Raw genomic sequence first — 17,952 nt, forward strand, 5'->3', positions numbered from 1 at the left:
CGATCACTTAATCCATCAACCTTCTTGGACCTGTACTATGCTCTCTTTCTTCTCTCCTACGGAGAAGCTGTTTTTACATCCATAAAAGGCTAGTCCATCCATCTAGGATCTGGACCCCACTTCCTTCTGCCTTCTGAGAGACCATGTTTATTTCACCAATTGTTTCACTTTCCTGCATCTTCAACCTCTTTCTCTTTGATCATTTCCAGATGCACTCAAAGATGACTTAGTGTCTCTCACCTTTAAAAAACAAGAAACAAAAAAACTCCTTCCCTTGGCTGCCCCATCCCAGTCTCTGCCTTTTCTCTACCCCTGTTAATCACATAGTTTCATACATATGCTGTCTCCAATTTCTCATCTCCCATTTACTTTTTAAAAAAAATAGTTTTGCTGAGATACAATTAACATGCCATATAACATGCCATTTAAAGTATAGAGTTCAATGGTTTTTAGTATATTCAAAGCATTGTGTAGCCATCACCACAATCAAGTTTAGAACACTTTTGTAGAAACCCAGTATCCATTAGCAATCACTCCCCACTTTTCCTTCAGTCCTCACCCCTACTCCCAGTCTGAGACAACCACTAAACTAGTTTCTGTCTCTATAGATTGGCTTATTCTGAAAATTTCACATAAATGGAATTGTACTGTGTGGTCTTTTTGTGACTGGGTTCTTAGCATAATGTGTCCAAGGGCCATCCATGTTGTAGCATGTACCAATACTTTATTTCTTTATATAGCCCAATAATATCCCATTGTATGGGTATACTATGTGTTATTAATGTATTCCTCAGTAGATAGACATTGGGTTGTATCTATTTTTTGGCTATTATAAATAATGTTGTTATAAGCATTTGTGTGCAAGTTTTTGTGTGGACATGTGTTTTCATTTTTCCTGGATAATTAGCTAGGAGAATTGCAGGTCATATGGTAACCCAATATTTACCCTTTTAAGGAACTGACAGACTGTTTTCCAAAGCAGCTGTATCCTTTTACAATCCTTCCAGCAGTGTATGAGAGTCCCAATTTCTCTATATCCTTATCAGCGCTTGTTATTTTAGTCTGTCTTTTCAATTGTGGCCATCGTGTGAGATGTAAAGTGGTATCTCACTGTGGTTTTTGTTTTAATTTCCCTAATGGCTCATGATACTGAGTGCTTTTCATTGGTTATTGGCCATTTGTCAATCTCTTTTTTTTTGAGAAATGTCTATTCAGACAATTTTACCCATTTTTAAATTGGGACTTTTGTCTTTTTACTGAGTTATAAGCTTTCTTTATATATTCTAGACATAGGTCCTTTATTAGATATCTGATTTGCAAATATTTTATCCTATTTTGTGGGTTATCTTTTCACATTCTTGATTGTGTCCTTTGAAACACAGAATTTTTAATTTTGATGAAGTTCAATTTATCTATTTTTTTCTTTCATTGCTTTCATTTTGATGTCATATCTAAGAATTCATGAAACTTTACCCCTATGTATTCTTCTAAGAAGAATGAGTTTGAGTAAGCTCCGGGAGTTGGTGATGGACAGGGAAGCCTGGCGTGCTGCAGTCCATGGGGTCGCAAGGAGTCAGACACAACTGAACTTACTAACCAATTCTTCTAACAGTTTTATAGTCTTATCTCTTCCATATAAGTTTTCAAAATCTATCTTGAGTTAGTTTTTTATATGGTGATAGACAGAAGTTCAATTTTATTCTTTTGGATGTGAATATCCAGTTTCCCTGTACCATTTTTTGAAAAGACTATTCTCTCCCCATTGAATTGTCTTGGCATCTTTGTCAGAAATCAAAAATCATAAGTGTGGGCCTCTCAGTTTTATTCCATTTTGATAATTTTCAAACTTTCCATAAGTTTTGAAATTGAGAAATCTAAGTCCTCCAATTTTTTCTTCTTTTTCATTGTTATTTTGGCTCTTCTGGGTCCTTTGAATTTCCATATGAATTTTAGGAAGAGCCTGTCAATTTCTCAAAGGAGTCAGCTAGGAATTAATAGAGATTGCTGTAGCAGTGCCATCTTACCAATAAAAAGCCTTCTGGTCACATGAACACGGGATGTCTTTCCATTTATTTAATTTTCTTTAATTTCTTTCAATGTTTTGTAGTTTTTAGATGTAAGTTTTTCATGTCATTTGTTAAATTTTTCCTAAGTATTTTATTCTTTTGGATGTTAGGATAAATGGACTTCTCTCTCTTTGTTTGATTTGTTTTCTTAATCTAATTTATGGATTGTTCATTGCTACTGTACTAAAGTACAATTGACTTTTGTATATGGCTCTTGTGTCCTGTGAATGAGTTTATTAGTTATAGTAGTTTTTTAGTGGATTCTTTGGAATTTTATATATCCAAGATCATGACATCTGCAAAGAGAGATAGTGTTACATCTCCCTTTCCAATCTGGAACAGGGACCATGCTTTGAGAAACACTGAAATAAAGTTGGAGAAGATTGGATGGGAGGCTCCAGAGTCCAGGTGGGGAGATTCGCCCTCGGTAGGAGGAGGACCACTATTGCTTGGGAGGGAGAAAATAGAGATGGATCCAAACCACGGTAGGCTTAAAGAGCAGGCCTGTGAGCAGGAAGTTGTCAAAACTTCCCCTCTGAGGGATCCTATTTTCTTTGAAGTTGGCTCTTAAGAGTTTGGAAGGAGAATGTAGGGCAAGGTTAGAAAGTCAGGGGAGAAGAAAGATTTATATGGCCCTTTGGGGAGTGAGATAGAAGCTTGAGAAGAGAGATATACTAATACTGCTGATGAAGCAAAGGTTGGTAGTCATACATCTAAATTGGTACCAATCTGTGCTATCATTCAAATTACTGATAAAAACTGTATCAGGTGAATGAGGTTCCAGAGCAACAAGCCTGCCAGGCTTTTCATGGACCCATGAAAATCCATCCATGGGACTTTCCAGGCAAGAATACTGGAGTGGGTTGCCATTTCCTCCTCCAGGGGATCTTCCTGACCCAGGGATCAAACTCGTGTCTCCTGTGTCTCCTGCACTGCAGGCAGATTCTTTAATGCTGAGCCACTGGGGAAGCCTTCACCCAAAGGCTGGTATCCTAAAAATATCTCAAACTAACTAAGCCTGACTCTCCAGCTGTGTAAGACATACAATCAGGACAGACATAGTATGACTCAGAATCACCTCTAAATAAAACCAGAGAGATTCCTTTATGTCATCCTCGTTCCTGAAGATCTATAGCAACAGAAGTTTTATCACATCCCTCCCTGCTCGTGTGTTTTAGTATGTGTTTATTAGGACTAAATTTACACTGTGTTCACTTACAATCAACTTTTTAAAAATAAAGGCATCATTCTACATTGAGATAGTAAAAAATTTCTGAATAAGAAAGATGAGATACAGGAGTATGAATCTTTGCTTTAATCTCTCTGTCCTGTCCACTTCCTGACCCCATGGAAAAAGCAATCAGTGTGCTCAGATTCCAGTCTCTGGCACATTATTTTGAGTTATGCTGGCTACCAGGAACCAAAAGTAAAAGAAAGGAAGAAAATTGGAACTGTAATTTAGCATTGTACAAATAAATATTCTCTCTGCTGGTTTTGTGAAGGGCAAGAGAGTTGGAATGTGGCAGGCTGTCAAGTGGAGGATGTTTCTGAACTGTAGGAAGCTGAACAAATAGTCCAGGGATCTAAAAGCCCTGGGCACCACTAAACCCAGGCTTCCATCTGGGAAATGATAACTGGCTAAAAGTGACAGAGGATGGTGACAGTGTTCTTTGGAGAATCTCAAGGTGTCTGTTGCTGCTGCTGCTAAGTCGCTTCAGTCGTATTCAACTCTGTGCGACCCCATAGACGGCAGCTCACCAGGCTCTCCCGTCCCTGGGATTCTCCAGGCAAGAACACTGGAGTGGGTTGCCATTTCCTCCCCAATGTATGAAAGTGAAAAGTGAAAGTGAAGTCGCTCAGTCGTGTCTGACTCTTAGTGACCCCATGGACTGCGGCCCACCAGGGTCCTCCATCCATGGGATTTTCCAGGCAAGAGTACTGGAGTGGGGTGCCATTTCCTTCTCCATCAAAGAGACTAGTATAGTTTAAAAAATAGTATTAGGGCTATGTGAAATACATGTTACTTTTATTAATATTTGCTTATTTACTTTCCTAAAACAATTTTATTGTAAGATGTTTGAGTTACAATATTGTGCTGGTTTCTGCCATACATCAACATAGATCAGTCATACGTATACATATATCCCCTCCCTCTCGAGCCTTCTTCCCACTAATGGAGAGAGTAGCATGGAAACAGATACACTAACGTATCTAAAATAGATAGCCAGTGGGAATTTGCTGTATGACTCAGGGAACTCAAACCAGGGCTCTGTTTATTTACTTTTAATAATGACATCTATTGGAGATGGAAACGGAAAGAGAAGATGATGTAAAAAATGTGACATCAGACTCAAGGATCTAAGGAGTGTAGGGATTACATGCACATATTCCTCCACACAGACATTCAGAGACATTCAGATTCAGATAGAGAAGGCTAATGATCTGACAGTTAATAAATAATGAAATACTTTCATGCTGATTGGTGAAGAGCTGCTCTCCTGAGCTCATCAAGTGCCTCTTGCTGCCTCAGCATCCCCTCACATTACAGCAGATAAGGGGCTAATACCAGTAGTGGGTGTCCAGGACTCCAAGCCTCCACATTAAGGTCTCCACTTAAATTGGCCAATAGTCCATACCAAATTGGTTACTAAGTGTCTTAATATCACCCCTGTATATAGATATTATGTGGAATTACTTGCATGTTGATCACCTGGGCCATTTGTCAAAAATGTAAATGCTCACTGCATCTCCAGGACTGGACAAGGATCTACATTTTAAACTATATGATTCTAGAGCATCCTATCAAATGTAGTCTCCATTTCCAGGCATGGAACAAATCTGTCTGTCCTGTATTCCATCTGGGCCAAGTTCTTTGGAGAGAGGAATCTAAGTCCTAATGAGAGAGTCATTTCCTAGGCAGGTTGATAAGGAGTCTAGGGGTCCCCAAGGAGAGAGGGGTCTGGAATTCTCAAGGAGGAAGAAAGGACAAACTTTTTTTCCTTCTCTATATTCCTTAGGATTATATAACAATAATGTATCCTGCCTGAGGACCGTCTCTGAATTAAACCTTCTGGCTAATTCTGTTATCTTAAAATGTAAATTATGTGAGTAGGTCTGGTGAGGTCTTTACAACCTCCAGACATTCTTTGGATTCATTGGAGAGTATATAACTTCATTGCTAACACTAGCAAGCGGGTACTCTTTCTGCCCCCTTCTGATGCCTATGTCAGAAGCTTTCTCTATCTCCTTTATACTTTAATAAAACTTTATTACACAAAAGCTCTGAGCGATCAAGCCTCGTCTCTGACCCCGGATTGAATTCTTCTCCTCCCGGGGCCAAGAATCCCGGTGTCTTCGCGTGATTCGACAACAACCTTTCACTAACGCTATGCTTAATTAGTGCTGGTGACAAAGATGATAAAGAGGAAGGATCATTGATTCAGAAGCACATGTTGAAAGGATGTTAGACCTAATGGTGACATGATGATGGTGGTGGTAATCCTGGTGAGTACTAAGTACTATGATAAGTAGCTTAGATGCTTATCTAATGAAACTGATCACATGGGCCACAGCCTTGTCTAACTCAATGAAACTATGAGCCATGCCATGTAGGGCCACTCAAAACAGACAGGTCATGGTGGAGAGTTCTGACAAAACGTGGTCCACTGGAAAAGGAAATGGCAAACCACTTCAGTATTCTTGACTTGAGAACACCATGAACAGTTACGAAAAGGCAAAAAGATAGGACACTGAAAGATGAATTCCCCAGGTTGGTAGGTGCCCAATATGCTACTGGAGAAGAGTGGAGAAATAACTCCAGAAAGAATGACGAGATGGAGCCAAAGCAAAAACAACATCCAGTTTTGGATGTGATTGGTGATGGAAGTAAAGTCCGATGCTGTAAAGAACAATATTGCAACAGGAACCTGGAATGTTAGGTCCATCGGTTCAGTTCAGTTCAGTCGCTCAGTTGTGTCCGACTCTTTGCGACCCCGTGAACTGCAGCACGCCAGGCCTCCCTATCCATCACCAACTCCTGAGGTTTACCTAAACTCATGTCCATTTAATCAGTGATGCCATCCAACCATCTCATCCTCTGTTGTCACCTTCTTCTCCTTCCTCAATCTTTCACAGAATCAGGGTCTTTTCAAATGAGTCAGCTCTTTGCATCAGGTGGCAAAAGTATTGGAGTTTCAACTTCAACATCAGTCCTTTCAATGAACAACCAGGACTGATCTCCCTTAGGATGGACTGGTTAGATCTCCTTGCAGTCCAAGCAACCGTCAAGAGTCTTCTCCAACACCATGAATCAAGGTAAATTGGAAGTGGTCAAACAGGAGATGGCAAGAGTGAATGTCGACATGTTAGGAATCAGTGAACTAAAATGGATTGGAATCAGTGAATTTAACTCAGATGACCATTATATCTACTATTGTGGGCAAGAATCCCTTAGAAGAAATGGAGTAGCCCTCATAGTCAACAAAAGAGTCCGAAATGCAGTACTTGGATGCAATCTCAAAAACAACGAATGATCTCTTCATTTCCAAGGCAAACCATTCAATATCACAGTAATCCAAGTCTATGCCCCAACCAGTAACACTGAAGAAGCTGAAGTTGAACAGTTCTATGAAGACCTACAAGACCTTCTAGAACTAATACCCAAAAAAGATGTCCTTTTCATTATAGGGGATTCAATGCAAAAGTACGAAGTCAAGAAATACCTGGAGTAACAGGGAAATTTGGCCTTGGGGTACAAAATGAAGCTGGGCAAAGGCTAACAGAGTTTTGCCAAGAGAACACACTGGTCATAGCAAGCACCCTCTTCCAACAACATAAGAGAAGATTCTGTACATGGACATCACCAGATGATCAATACCAAAATCAGATCGATTATATTCTTTGCAGCCAAAGATGGAGAAGCTCTATACAGTCAGCAAAAACAAGCTGACTTGTCTGTGGCTCAGATCATGAACTCCTTATTGCAAAATTCAGACTTAAATTGAAGAAAGTAGGGAAAACCACTAGACCATTCAGGTATGACCTAAATAAAATTCCTTATGATTATACAGGGGAAGTGACAAATATATTCAAGAGATTAGATCTGATAGACAGAGTGCCTGAAGAACTATGGACAGAGGTTTGTGACATTGTATAGGAGACAGTGATCAAGATCATTCCCAAGAAAAAGAAATGCAAAAAGGCAAAATGGTTGTCTGAGGAGGGCTTATTTATCTGAGAAAAGAAGAGAAGTTAAAGGCAAAGGAGAAAAGGAAAGATATACCCATTTGAATGCAGAGTTCCAAAGAATAGCAAGGAGAGATAAGAAAGACCTCCTCAGTGATCAATGCAAAGAAATACAGGAAACAATAAAATGGGAAAGACTAGAAATCTCTTCAAGAAAATTAGAGATACCAAGGGAATATTTCATGCAAAGATGGGCACAATAAAGGACAGAAATTGTATGGACCTAACAGAAGCAGAAGATATTAAGAAGAGGTGGCAAGAATACACAGAACTGTACAAAAAAGACCTTCATGACCCAGATAACCATGATGGTGTGATCACTCACCTAGAGCCAGACATCCTGGAATGTGAAGTCAAGTGGGTCTTAGGAAGCATCACTATGAACTAAGCTAGTGGAGGTGATGGAATTCCAGCTGAGCTATTTCAAATCCTAAAAGATATTGCTGTGAAAATACTGCACTCAATATGCCAGCAAATTTGGAAAATGTAGCAGTGGCCATAGGACTGGAAAAGGTCAGTTTTCATTCCAATCCCAAAGAAAGGCAATGCCAAAGAATGTTCAAAATACTGCTCAATTGCACTCATCTCACACACTAGCAAAGTAATGCTCAAAATTCTCCAAGCCAGGCTTCAACAGTATGTGAACCGTAAACTTCTAGATGTTCAAGCTGGATTTAGAAAGGCAGTGGAACCAGAGGTCAAATTGTCAACATCCATTGGATCATCTAAAAGCAAGAGAGTTCCAGAAAAACATCTACTTCTGCTTTATTAACTACACCAAAGCCTTTGACTGTGTGGATCACAACGAACTATGGAAAATTCTGAAAGAGATGGGAATACCAGACCACCTTGCCTGCCTCCAGAGAAATCTGTATCCAGGTCAAGAAGCAACAGAACTGGACAGGGAACAACATACTGGTTCTAAATCAGGAAAGGAGTATGTCAAGGCTGTATATTGTCACCCTGCTTATTTATATGCAGAGAACATCACGCGAAATGCTAGGCTGGATGAAGCACAAGCTGGAATCAAGATTGTCAGGAGAAGTATCAATAACCTCAGATATGCAGATGACACAACCCTTATGGCAGAAAGCAAAGAACTAAAGAGCTTCTTGATGAAAGTGAAAGAGAGAGTGAAAAAGAGAAAAGTCCTTGCAGCAACGAAGACTCAGCAGAGCCAAAAATAAATAAATAAGAAAGAAAATAGAAGATACATATAAACATTCCCCAGTACTTAAGGACCATTGGCAACTTTTAAGCTAAATGAAAATACAATAAAAAAATACAGTACTTACTGACAAAATATTTAGAACATTGAAGCTATTACTGGACCTTGAAAATCAGGTTAAGTAGAGAAAAAGAGTTTAAAGTTATAGCTAGAAACTGAGTAATAAGGAAAGGGAATCACTGTTGAGAAATACTGGGAGGGCAACTGTGATTTTAAAAAGATCATCAAGGGCCAGCTGATGTTTGGGCTTGACAATGAGCAGGACAAGCAATCAGGACTTGGATAGGTGAAGGAGCTCATAAGAAGGAGTGGACTGGAAGGATAGCAAAACTTCATATGCATTCAGTTTTGTTTTGAAGTATCCGGCCTGGAAGCTGGAATTAATGAAATCACAGAGTATTAAAATTTGATTCCAGTTAAAGCATATTTATGCACTGAACTTAGTGAGGAATGACTAATTAATATCTTTGAACTTAGGGGGAAAAAAGCAATATACATCAGAATTGTCTTTTCAAGGCAAAAACAAACAAAATCAAAATCTGGTTAAGTGGATTCAGCAAGCTTATTCAGACTTCAATAGCTCAATCTCAGTGCTTTTCTTTGGATATAATAACTTTCTAATCATCCTTGATTCATTCGTGACATATAGGGAAGACTAGATTTTATTCTTACTAGGATCTGGGCAAAATCCCCACTTCTCGTCTCTTTCGTATCGGCTGGTAGTGGCACACCACAGCAAGTTGTCTTCCCGTCCTTCCCGGGTACATTCGTGGTGCCACTGCTGATTGTACTGGAAGGGGAACATGCACGGAGTCCCATGGGCATTCCCTTTGATTGTGTACAAATCTAAGACAAAAAAGAGGACAAAGTCAAATAAGTAGTATGGCAACTTTATCTTTGGAGACTGTCATAGCACAAATGCATTTTTTATTGACCGAAAATCTACACTGGGCAAGGCCCTCACTTTACCGTGGTTAACCCTTAAGACCTCAATGTCTAGTGTGTGGAAAAGTACAAGGCTGAGTGCTGTGTTCAGGGAAATGCTGATACGTGGTTTGTTTTGTATGTTTATCTCCTTGTTTGTTTACTATGATGCACTGTTTCAGTGTTTCCGTGGTGGCTCAGTCGGTAAACTTCTGTAATGCAGGAGACCCGAGTTTGATCCGTGGGTCAGGAAGATCCCTTCTGAAGAAGGGAATGGCAACCCACTCCAGTATCTTTGCCTGGAGAATCCCATGGACAGAGGAGCCTGGCGGGCTACAATCCATGGGGTTGCAAAGAGTCAGACATGACTGATTGATCAACACTGCTTCAGTAGCACACATATTTGTGAATGGATAAGAAGAAAAAAATTACTTATTATTTGTATTTAAGTATAATTGCTTTTTAGTATTGTGTTAGTTTTAGGTATATAGCTTCAGATTTTTTTACAGTATAGGCTATTACAAGATACTGAATATAGTTGAAGATTTCACTTTAAAATATCTTCCAGTCCCCAAGTATATCAGTCAGCAGCATCTGAATCTCGAGTTTCATAAGTATTTATAATTTATTCACTCAACAGATATCTGTTGAGCATTTAATGTGTTCAGCACTGGGTATTATGATGTAATAGTGACCAAATGAGTAAATTTCCCTTTCATATGGAGCATCTGTTTGAGTGGGCAGAAAAAAAAGAGAAAGAAAATATATAGATAAACTTGTAATTTCAAGTAGTGATAAGTAACCATGAAGAAAAATAAAATAGGATAAGAACAGAATGACTGGGTGTATGTGGTGGGGGTGTGGTTTAGTCACTAAGTCGTGTCCGACTCTTTGCAACCCCATGGACTGTAGCTTGCCAGGCTCCTCTGTCCATGGAATTCTCCAGGCAAGAATACAAGAGTGGGTTGCCATTCCCTTCTCCAAGTGGGGGTTGAAGGGGCACTATTTTTGATAAAATGGTCAGTGAAGGCCTCTCTGAATAAGAATTTGGGAAAGTGAGGTTCAGGCCTCTGGACAAGAGTTGCTTTGGCAGAAGGAAGAGCAGGAATGCGGGACCTGCATCAAGACCCACGTGTGGTCATGAGGGGAAAGCAGGGAAGCCCAGTGGGCAGAGGACCAGGGAGGCACTGGGGTGTCGGCTCACAGAGGGCCAGCTCTGCCATGATGTGGACTTCGGCTTTTACTCTGAAGGCAATAGGCAGTCATCAGAGGGTACTGAATGGGAAAGCACATGATCAGATTTCCATTTTTAAAGACACACATGGTGCAGTGTGGCAAGCAGATTGTACACAGAGAGAAGGCAGAGTGGATGCCCGGCTATTGGTCCCAGAGAGGGGGTCTGGGAGAGAGATGGCCACGCTGAGCGGCCTGCTGGCTGCGTTCTCAGAGTATTCCAATCATTGGTCATCCCTGGCCTTAAGCAGGAGGCAACAACTTTTCGTGAATCAACTGGGACTTTCTGTAGAGAAGGGGATCAGTGTGTGTGCGCTTAGTTGCTTCAGTCGTGTCCAACTCTTTGCGACTCATAGACTGTAGCCCTCCAGGGTCCTCTGTCCATGGGAGTCTCCAGCCAAGAAAACTGGAGTGGGTTGCTATGCCACCCTCCAGGGGATCTTCCCAACCCAGGGATTCAACTCACGTCTCTTATGTCCCCTGCGTTGGCAGGCAGATTCTTTCTTTTTTTTGGCGTTTGACCTGTTTCCCTTTTTTTTTTTTTTTTTTTTAATATTTATTTTCTTAAAATTAATTTATTTATTTTAATTGGAGGCTAATTACTTTACAATATTGTGGTGGTTTCTGCCATACATTGACATGAATCAGCCATGGGTGTACATGTGTCCCCCATCCTGAACCCATCCCATCCCTCAGGGTTGTCCCAAAGCACCGGCTTTGAGTGCCCTGTATGCATTGAACTTGGACTGGTGATCTGTTTCACATATGGTGATACACATGTTTCAATGCTATTCTCTCCAATCATCCCACCCTTGCCTTCTCCCACAGAGTCCAAAAGTCTGCTCTTTATTTATATCTGTGTCTCTTTTGTTGTCTCGCATACAGGGTCATCGTTACCGTCTTTCTAAATTCCATATATATGAGTTAATATACTGTATTGGTGTTTTTCTTTCTGACTTACTTCACTCTATATAATAGGCTCCAGTTTCATCCACCTCATTAGAACTGATTCAAAGGAGGTTCTTTACCATGAGAAGGGGATCGGGGCCACCGTCAATAAAATCAGCGGGTCCTGGAGTGAAAGGGCTGACTGTAGAGATTCCCACCCTCTCTCACAATCGGGAGGGGTGGGGTGGGTGATACAGTTTGGGGCGTGGCACTAGCCTGAGCTCACCCCATATCGCCAGCCCTAGAGGTTTGAGCTGTTTGGAAACTGCTGCTATTCCAGGACACATCTTCTGCCTTCTACCTAGTCTTCCCCTGCATGCATTGTGAGTGCGGGTATTTGGCTGAAATGTTCACATGAAACAAAAAGCCAAATTCTTCCTTGGAACTGGAGATTATTCAGAGTGCTGGTTTGCAGCACTTGCTTTATTTTAGTGAGTCCTGAAAAATGGCTTACTTTTGTCTCTGTGTCTCTTTACTCATTTCTTGTAGGTACAGGAGGAAGTCTTGCTTTAGATTTTAGGAGCTCCTTTCTCTGCTTCCTACAGTTTTTAGAAGTCGAAGCTCTTATTGAGGCATTATTCTACAAAGTACCAGAAGGGCAGGGACCATTCCTGTCTCGCTGGCCTTTGTAAATCAGATGCGAGCCCAGAAATAGTCCGTGTTCCATGAGTGTGTGAAGGCCAGTGAATGGACGGATGAATGACTGAACAGAGCTACATTACAAAACCTGACAAACAGGTTTGAGGGTTCAGAATTTCAGAAGTAAGCAGCTGTCTTTGTCTCTTTTTCTTTGTTTTAAAATGCCAGATATCACAGAACTATGGAAAATGGAAACACCACCACTTACCTGCCACCAAAACCACGCTTTCCTACTCCCTTGTTTGTTGCTGATGTTGCTTAGTCATTCAGTGTGTCTGACTCTTTGCGACCCCATGGACTGCAGCCTGCCGGGCTCCTCTGCCCATGGGATTTACAGGCAAGAATACTGGAGTGGGTTGCCATTTCCGTCTCCAGAGGATCTTCCCAACCCAGGGATCAAACCTGTGTCTCTTGCATCTCCTGTGTTAACATGTGGATTCTTTACCACTGAGACACCCAGGAAACCCCTCCCACTCCCTGACACACAGCAAATAATGTCTGACAACAGTCTGCCTTTAACGCCTTGACATGCCCACCACACAGATGCCAGCCTGGTCTTAGGAGACACTAAGGTGCCCTGCACACATGCTTCATACACAGAACTGACTTTCTACAATAAAAGGAATGTTGGCCTGAGAGGCTCTTATTATATTTATCCTGACAAGGCTTTTAACTTCAAAAATCTTTTCCTTCTACTTTGATTTTCTCTCTCCCTCATCTTTCTGTTCTTTCTCCTTTCCACTGATTCCCAAAGTTATTTAAGTGTTTTCTCCCTTAATACCTTTAAATTCAAAGTTCTGCTTCTTTAGCAGAATTTAGCAAATCTGTTCTAAGACTCTGGCGATCTTTTTACAATAAGCAAGTAAGCAACTCAAACCTATTTAGCAGAAGTTCCTTGAGGTCCCAGGGGCTGTGTACCTCTTTCATATATTTCACAAATCTGTATTATATCATTTCATGTGTACTTTGGTTGACATTATTTTTTACCTTTGTGCAGATAGTCACAAATGCCTCCACTGCTGGACATATAGGAAACCCACTTATGGAGATATTTCCTTGAGGCCACAAGCGTGTTGTCCTGCTTCACCTGGACCAGGTACTGGAGTGGGCCTGTGATCGTCTTCTTGTTACAGTGCCACTTCAAGGAAACGTGGGTGGAATCACACTCGTATATGCTCAGCGGCTGCTCTGGACTAGACACGTTCAGGCCCAGGCAGCCACTGCCTCCGATGTTAAATAGGCGGTGGTTTGAAACCCACTTCCACAGCATGTACTTGTTGGGTGGTTTGCAGTTCTCCAGGGTCAGTGTAGATTTGCTGGCTTGAATACATTTCTCGAGGTTCTCACTTTGGATAATGAAGATTCCTTTATCTGAAACAGCAAAATAGAAGATATAGTAGAGAGTCTTCATATACAATTAACCAGTGTCAGGGGGATCCCAATGTGCATGTCTGAGCTGTGACATGTCACACCAACAGCTATTGCATCTCAAACAGGTCTGAAGTTGAATGGGCAGGGTTCACAACAAGGGCTTGATTTGTACAAATCAAAGGAGTTTCTTGGGAGGCATACACGGACTTGCTGGAGCTAATGGCAAACCTCTGCTCTAAGACTGGATTGGCCCCCCCAGTAACAAGGGCTGCTTGTGGATCCACTCGGGAACAGCACTGATGGAAAAGGAGCTCGCTGCAACTGGAGAGAGAGGCCTGCTAACAATACTCAGGGCTACAGCAGAGACACACTGGGTGCTTAGGGGTATGGTAACATTTTTTTTTTTTTTCCAGACAAGTGCCTGAACGTTAGGAATTTGGCAGCTCAATCAAGAGCCACTGAAATGAACATTTTCCCCATCAAATTTCTGCAGGACACCCAAAGGATAGAATTCAAGGGTTTCTTTGTGTTTTGATAGGAGACCCAGTGCTTGTGAGCAAAAATGCTTCCCCACATTTGTTTTCTGTGCTGGGCCCATCAGAAGTAGAAAGACAGGGACATTTGCTCTGGGGTCAGCCTCCTCCTGAGAGAGGAGGAGGGTGGGTGGGGCTGGCCACAGCACACAAATGCCCAGGACACTAGCTGAGGTCCTTCACCTAGCTACATGAGAAGATACAAGAGCACCACGGGACTCAGACCACACAGGCCCACCTGGGGCGTGGAGGGAGTAGGCATTTCGTGATACACCCCTGAGCCTCCAACCCCAGGGAGCCAGAAGGAAGGATCTGGATGAGTTTCCTGTGGACAAGCTGCCTGGGCCCAGACAGGGCTTATGTGGTATCTCTCCACTCATTATGTGACTTTACTTCAAGCTGTCAGCCTGGAAGGCACCTATGACGCAATAACTATGAATACGTCTTCCCACAGGTTTTCTGAAGGTGGAAATCACATCTGATTTCTTCAGTTTCAGAGTGTCCTGAGCACATCATCAAAGTTCAGTAAATGTTTGATGTTGATTAAACACACTGTCTTCCCTGGTGGCTCAGAGGTTAACGCATCTGCCTGCAATGCAGGAGACCTGGGTTCAATCCCTGGGTCGGGAAGATCCCCTGGAGAAGGAAATGGCAACCCACTCCAGTATTCTTGCCTGGAGAATCCCATGGACGGAGGAGCCTGGTGGGCTACAGTCCACAGGGTTGCAAAGAGTCAGACACGACTGAGCAACTTCACTCACTCACTCACTCATTCAAACACTGGCGGGTGCTGCTTACCCAGGCTCATGGTTGCTGGGTTACTTAGCTCTGACCGTCTGGTCAGGTCCAAGAGTTCTTTTGTTCTCCTGTTCGCTAGGCTCTGCTCTTAAACATCTTACTTCCTGTCCATTCTTCAAAAATCTAAAGGGATATTATCAGGTTCCCTTAAAACAACTGTGGTTTAGGGCCAGGCATGTCCTGTGGCAGCGGCATAGGGAACACAGGCAGAGCCTTCTAGAGATTTCAAACAGTGCAGAATGAAGCTCTTAATGTATTGGTGCGTGAGAACAATGCTTCATTTTGATAAAAGTTCTTTTGGCTTTTCTAAAGTTGCTCAGGTCAAGAAGAACTGATTTACAGTAATCAAAATCACTTAAGAAACTTAAAAAAAGATTGTCAATGTATTAATGGAAGCTATACTTCATTTAATAAATGATAGTGTTATTTATAACCATATATTTGAGGAGTTGAATTAGTTGTCAGAAAATTGCTTTGATCACCATACATCAGAGCAAAAGAGAAGGGGGTGGAGGCAGAGAATGAATGGTTTTAGGGAGATTTCATTTAGATCAGGAAATTTGTTTTCCTAATGAAGCCCATGTCTGTGTGGTTATTTGTAATAGTCATTCAAGATCAAATCTACCTCTCACCAATTTGATGTGGACTCTGATAATTATTAACATTCTCTCCAACTCTCTATTCATCTTTTCATGCCTGGGTAAAATGTTAACCTTAATTTCTGTTATAATCTACTAACTAGCTAGCCCAAAGTTCCATTAAGTTTTCACAAAAGGATAATTATTTTACTATAATTGTTCTATAGTTTAGCTTCTATCTAATATGTACTTTCAAATATATCCAGCTCTGCAATTTACTGGCTGTACCATAGCCCTCTGGGCCTCAGTTCACACACCTAAGATAGGTGGATAGACTGCCTGACTGGGCGCTAAGAGCTGTGGAATCAGGTAGACCCACCACAGACCAGCCTTGTAACTCTGGGCAAATTTCCTGATGCCTGTGAGTCTTGCCTTTCCTCTTTGAACTGGGAATATGTATGACACTGATCTCATAGGGATGTTAAGAGTATTTCATTAAAGAGCTCATGCAGAGTACACCACACACTACCTTCGCATGGGAGGACCTCAGTAAATGTAGGTTGTTACTATTGTCATTATTATCCTTCTGGCTTCTTGATTCTTGGTCTGCAGATCCAGCTGTAGGTTTGGTTGAACACTTGTAGAATACTAATTTAAGCATGCCACCCAAGACTTCTAACATTATCACAAAAGTCCAACTTAGTTTGCTTCTGTAACACATGGTGGGTGCAGAGTTTTTATTTTTATTTTTTCTCTCTCTTTTTTTTCATTTTAAATTTTTATTTATTTATTTTTTAAACTTTACAAAATTGTATTAGTTTTGCCAAATATCTAAATGAATCCGCCACAGGTATACATGTGTTCCCCATCCTGAACCCTCCTCCCTCCTCCCTCCCCATACCATCCCTCTGGGTCATCCCAGTGCACTAGCCCCAAGCATCCAGTATCATGCATCAAACCTGGACTGGCAACTCGTTTCATACATGATATTATACATGTTTCAATGCCATTCTCCCAAATCTTCCCACCCTCTCCCTCTCCAACAGAGTCCATAAGACTGTTCTATACATCAGTGTCTCTTTTGCTGTCTCGTACATAGGGTTATTGTTACCATCTTTCTAAATTCCATATATATGCATTAGTATACTGTATTGGTGTTTTTCTTTCTGGCTTACTTCACTCTGTATAATAGGCTCCAGTTTCATCCACCTCATTAGAACTGATTCAAATGTATTCTTTTTAATGGCTGAGTAATACTCCATTGTGTATATGTACCATAGCTTTCTTATCCATTCATCTGCTGATGGACATCTAGGTTGCTTCCATGTCCTGGCTATTATAAACAGTGCTGCGATGAACATTGGGGTACATGTGTCTCTTTCCCTTCTGGTTTCCTCAGTGTGTATGCCCAGCAGTGGGATTGCTGGATCATAAGGCAGTTCTATTTCCAGTTTTTTAAGGCATCTCCACACTGTTCTCCATAGTGGCTGTACTAGTTTGCATTCCCACCAACAGTGTAAGAGGGTTTCCTTTTCTCCACACCCTCTCCAGCATTTATTGCTTGTAGATTTTTGGATCGCAGCCATTCTGACTGGTGTGAAATGGTACCTCATAGTGGTTTTGATTTGCATTTCTCTGATAATGAGTGATGTTGAGCATCTTTTCATGTGTTTGTTAGCCATCTGTATGTCTTCTTTGGAGAAATGTCTATTTAGTTCTTTGGCCCATTTTTTGATTGGGTCATTTATTTTTCTGGAGTTGAGCTGTAGGAGTTGCTTGTATATTTTTGAGATTAGTTGTTTGTCAGTTGCTTCATTTGCTATTATTTTCTCCCATTCTGAAGGCTGCCTTTTCACCTTGCTAATAGTTTCCTTTGATGTGCAGAAGCTTTTAAGTTTAATTAGGTCCCATTTGTTTATTTTTGCTTTTATTTCCAATATTCTGGGAGGTGGGTCATAGAGGATCCTGCTATGATGTATGTCAGAGAGTGTTTTGCCTATGTTCTCCTCTAGGAGTTTTATAGTTTCTGGTCTTACGTTTAGATCTTTAATCCATTTTGAGTTTATTTTTGTGTATGGTGTTAGAAAGTGTTCTAGTTTCATTCTTTTACAAGTAGTTGACCAGATTTCCCAGCACCACTTGTTAAAGAGATTGTCTTTAATCCATTGTATATTCTTGCCTCCTTTGTCAAAGATAAGGTGTCCATATGTGCGTGGATTTATATTTCCGTCTTTGTGCCAGTACCATACTGTCTTGATAACTGTGGCTTTGTAGTAGAGCCTGAAGTCAGGTTTTTAAACAATCCTGAAATACCACGTTATCAACTTTTATGAAGGAAAAAGGCTCCTCAAGCAACCAGATGACAAAATCTTTGTCTCACTTGTTTAAAT

At 41.1% G+C, this 17,952-nt stretch overlaps 1 protein-coding gene across 1 annotated transcript in view; it reads right to left on the reverse strand.

Moving 5' to 3' along the window:
- PLA2R1 (phospholipase A2 receptor 1) overlaps nt 1-17,952 on the reverse strand; it is a 136,920-nt gene that overhangs the window by 104,350 nt on the left and 14,618 nt on the right. Inside the window, exons 2-3 of the mRNA XM_014478670.2 lie at nt 13,270-13,653; nt 9,211-9,384 (exon numbers count right to left, since the gene is read on the reverse strand). Of these exons, the coding sequence (XP_014334156.2) occupies nt 9,211-9,384; nt 13,270-13,653 (558 nt within the window). The remainder of the gene's footprint in view (nt 1-9,210; nt 9,385-13,269; nt 13,654-17,952) is intronic.

Source organism: Bos mutus, chromosome 2 (assembly GCF_027580195.1).
Source record: "Bos mutus isolate GX-2022 chromosome 2, NWIPB_WYAK_1.1, whole genome shotgun sequence".
Lineage (NCBI taxonomy): Eukaryota > Metazoa > Chordata > Mammalia > Artiodactyla > Bovidae > Bos > Bos mutus.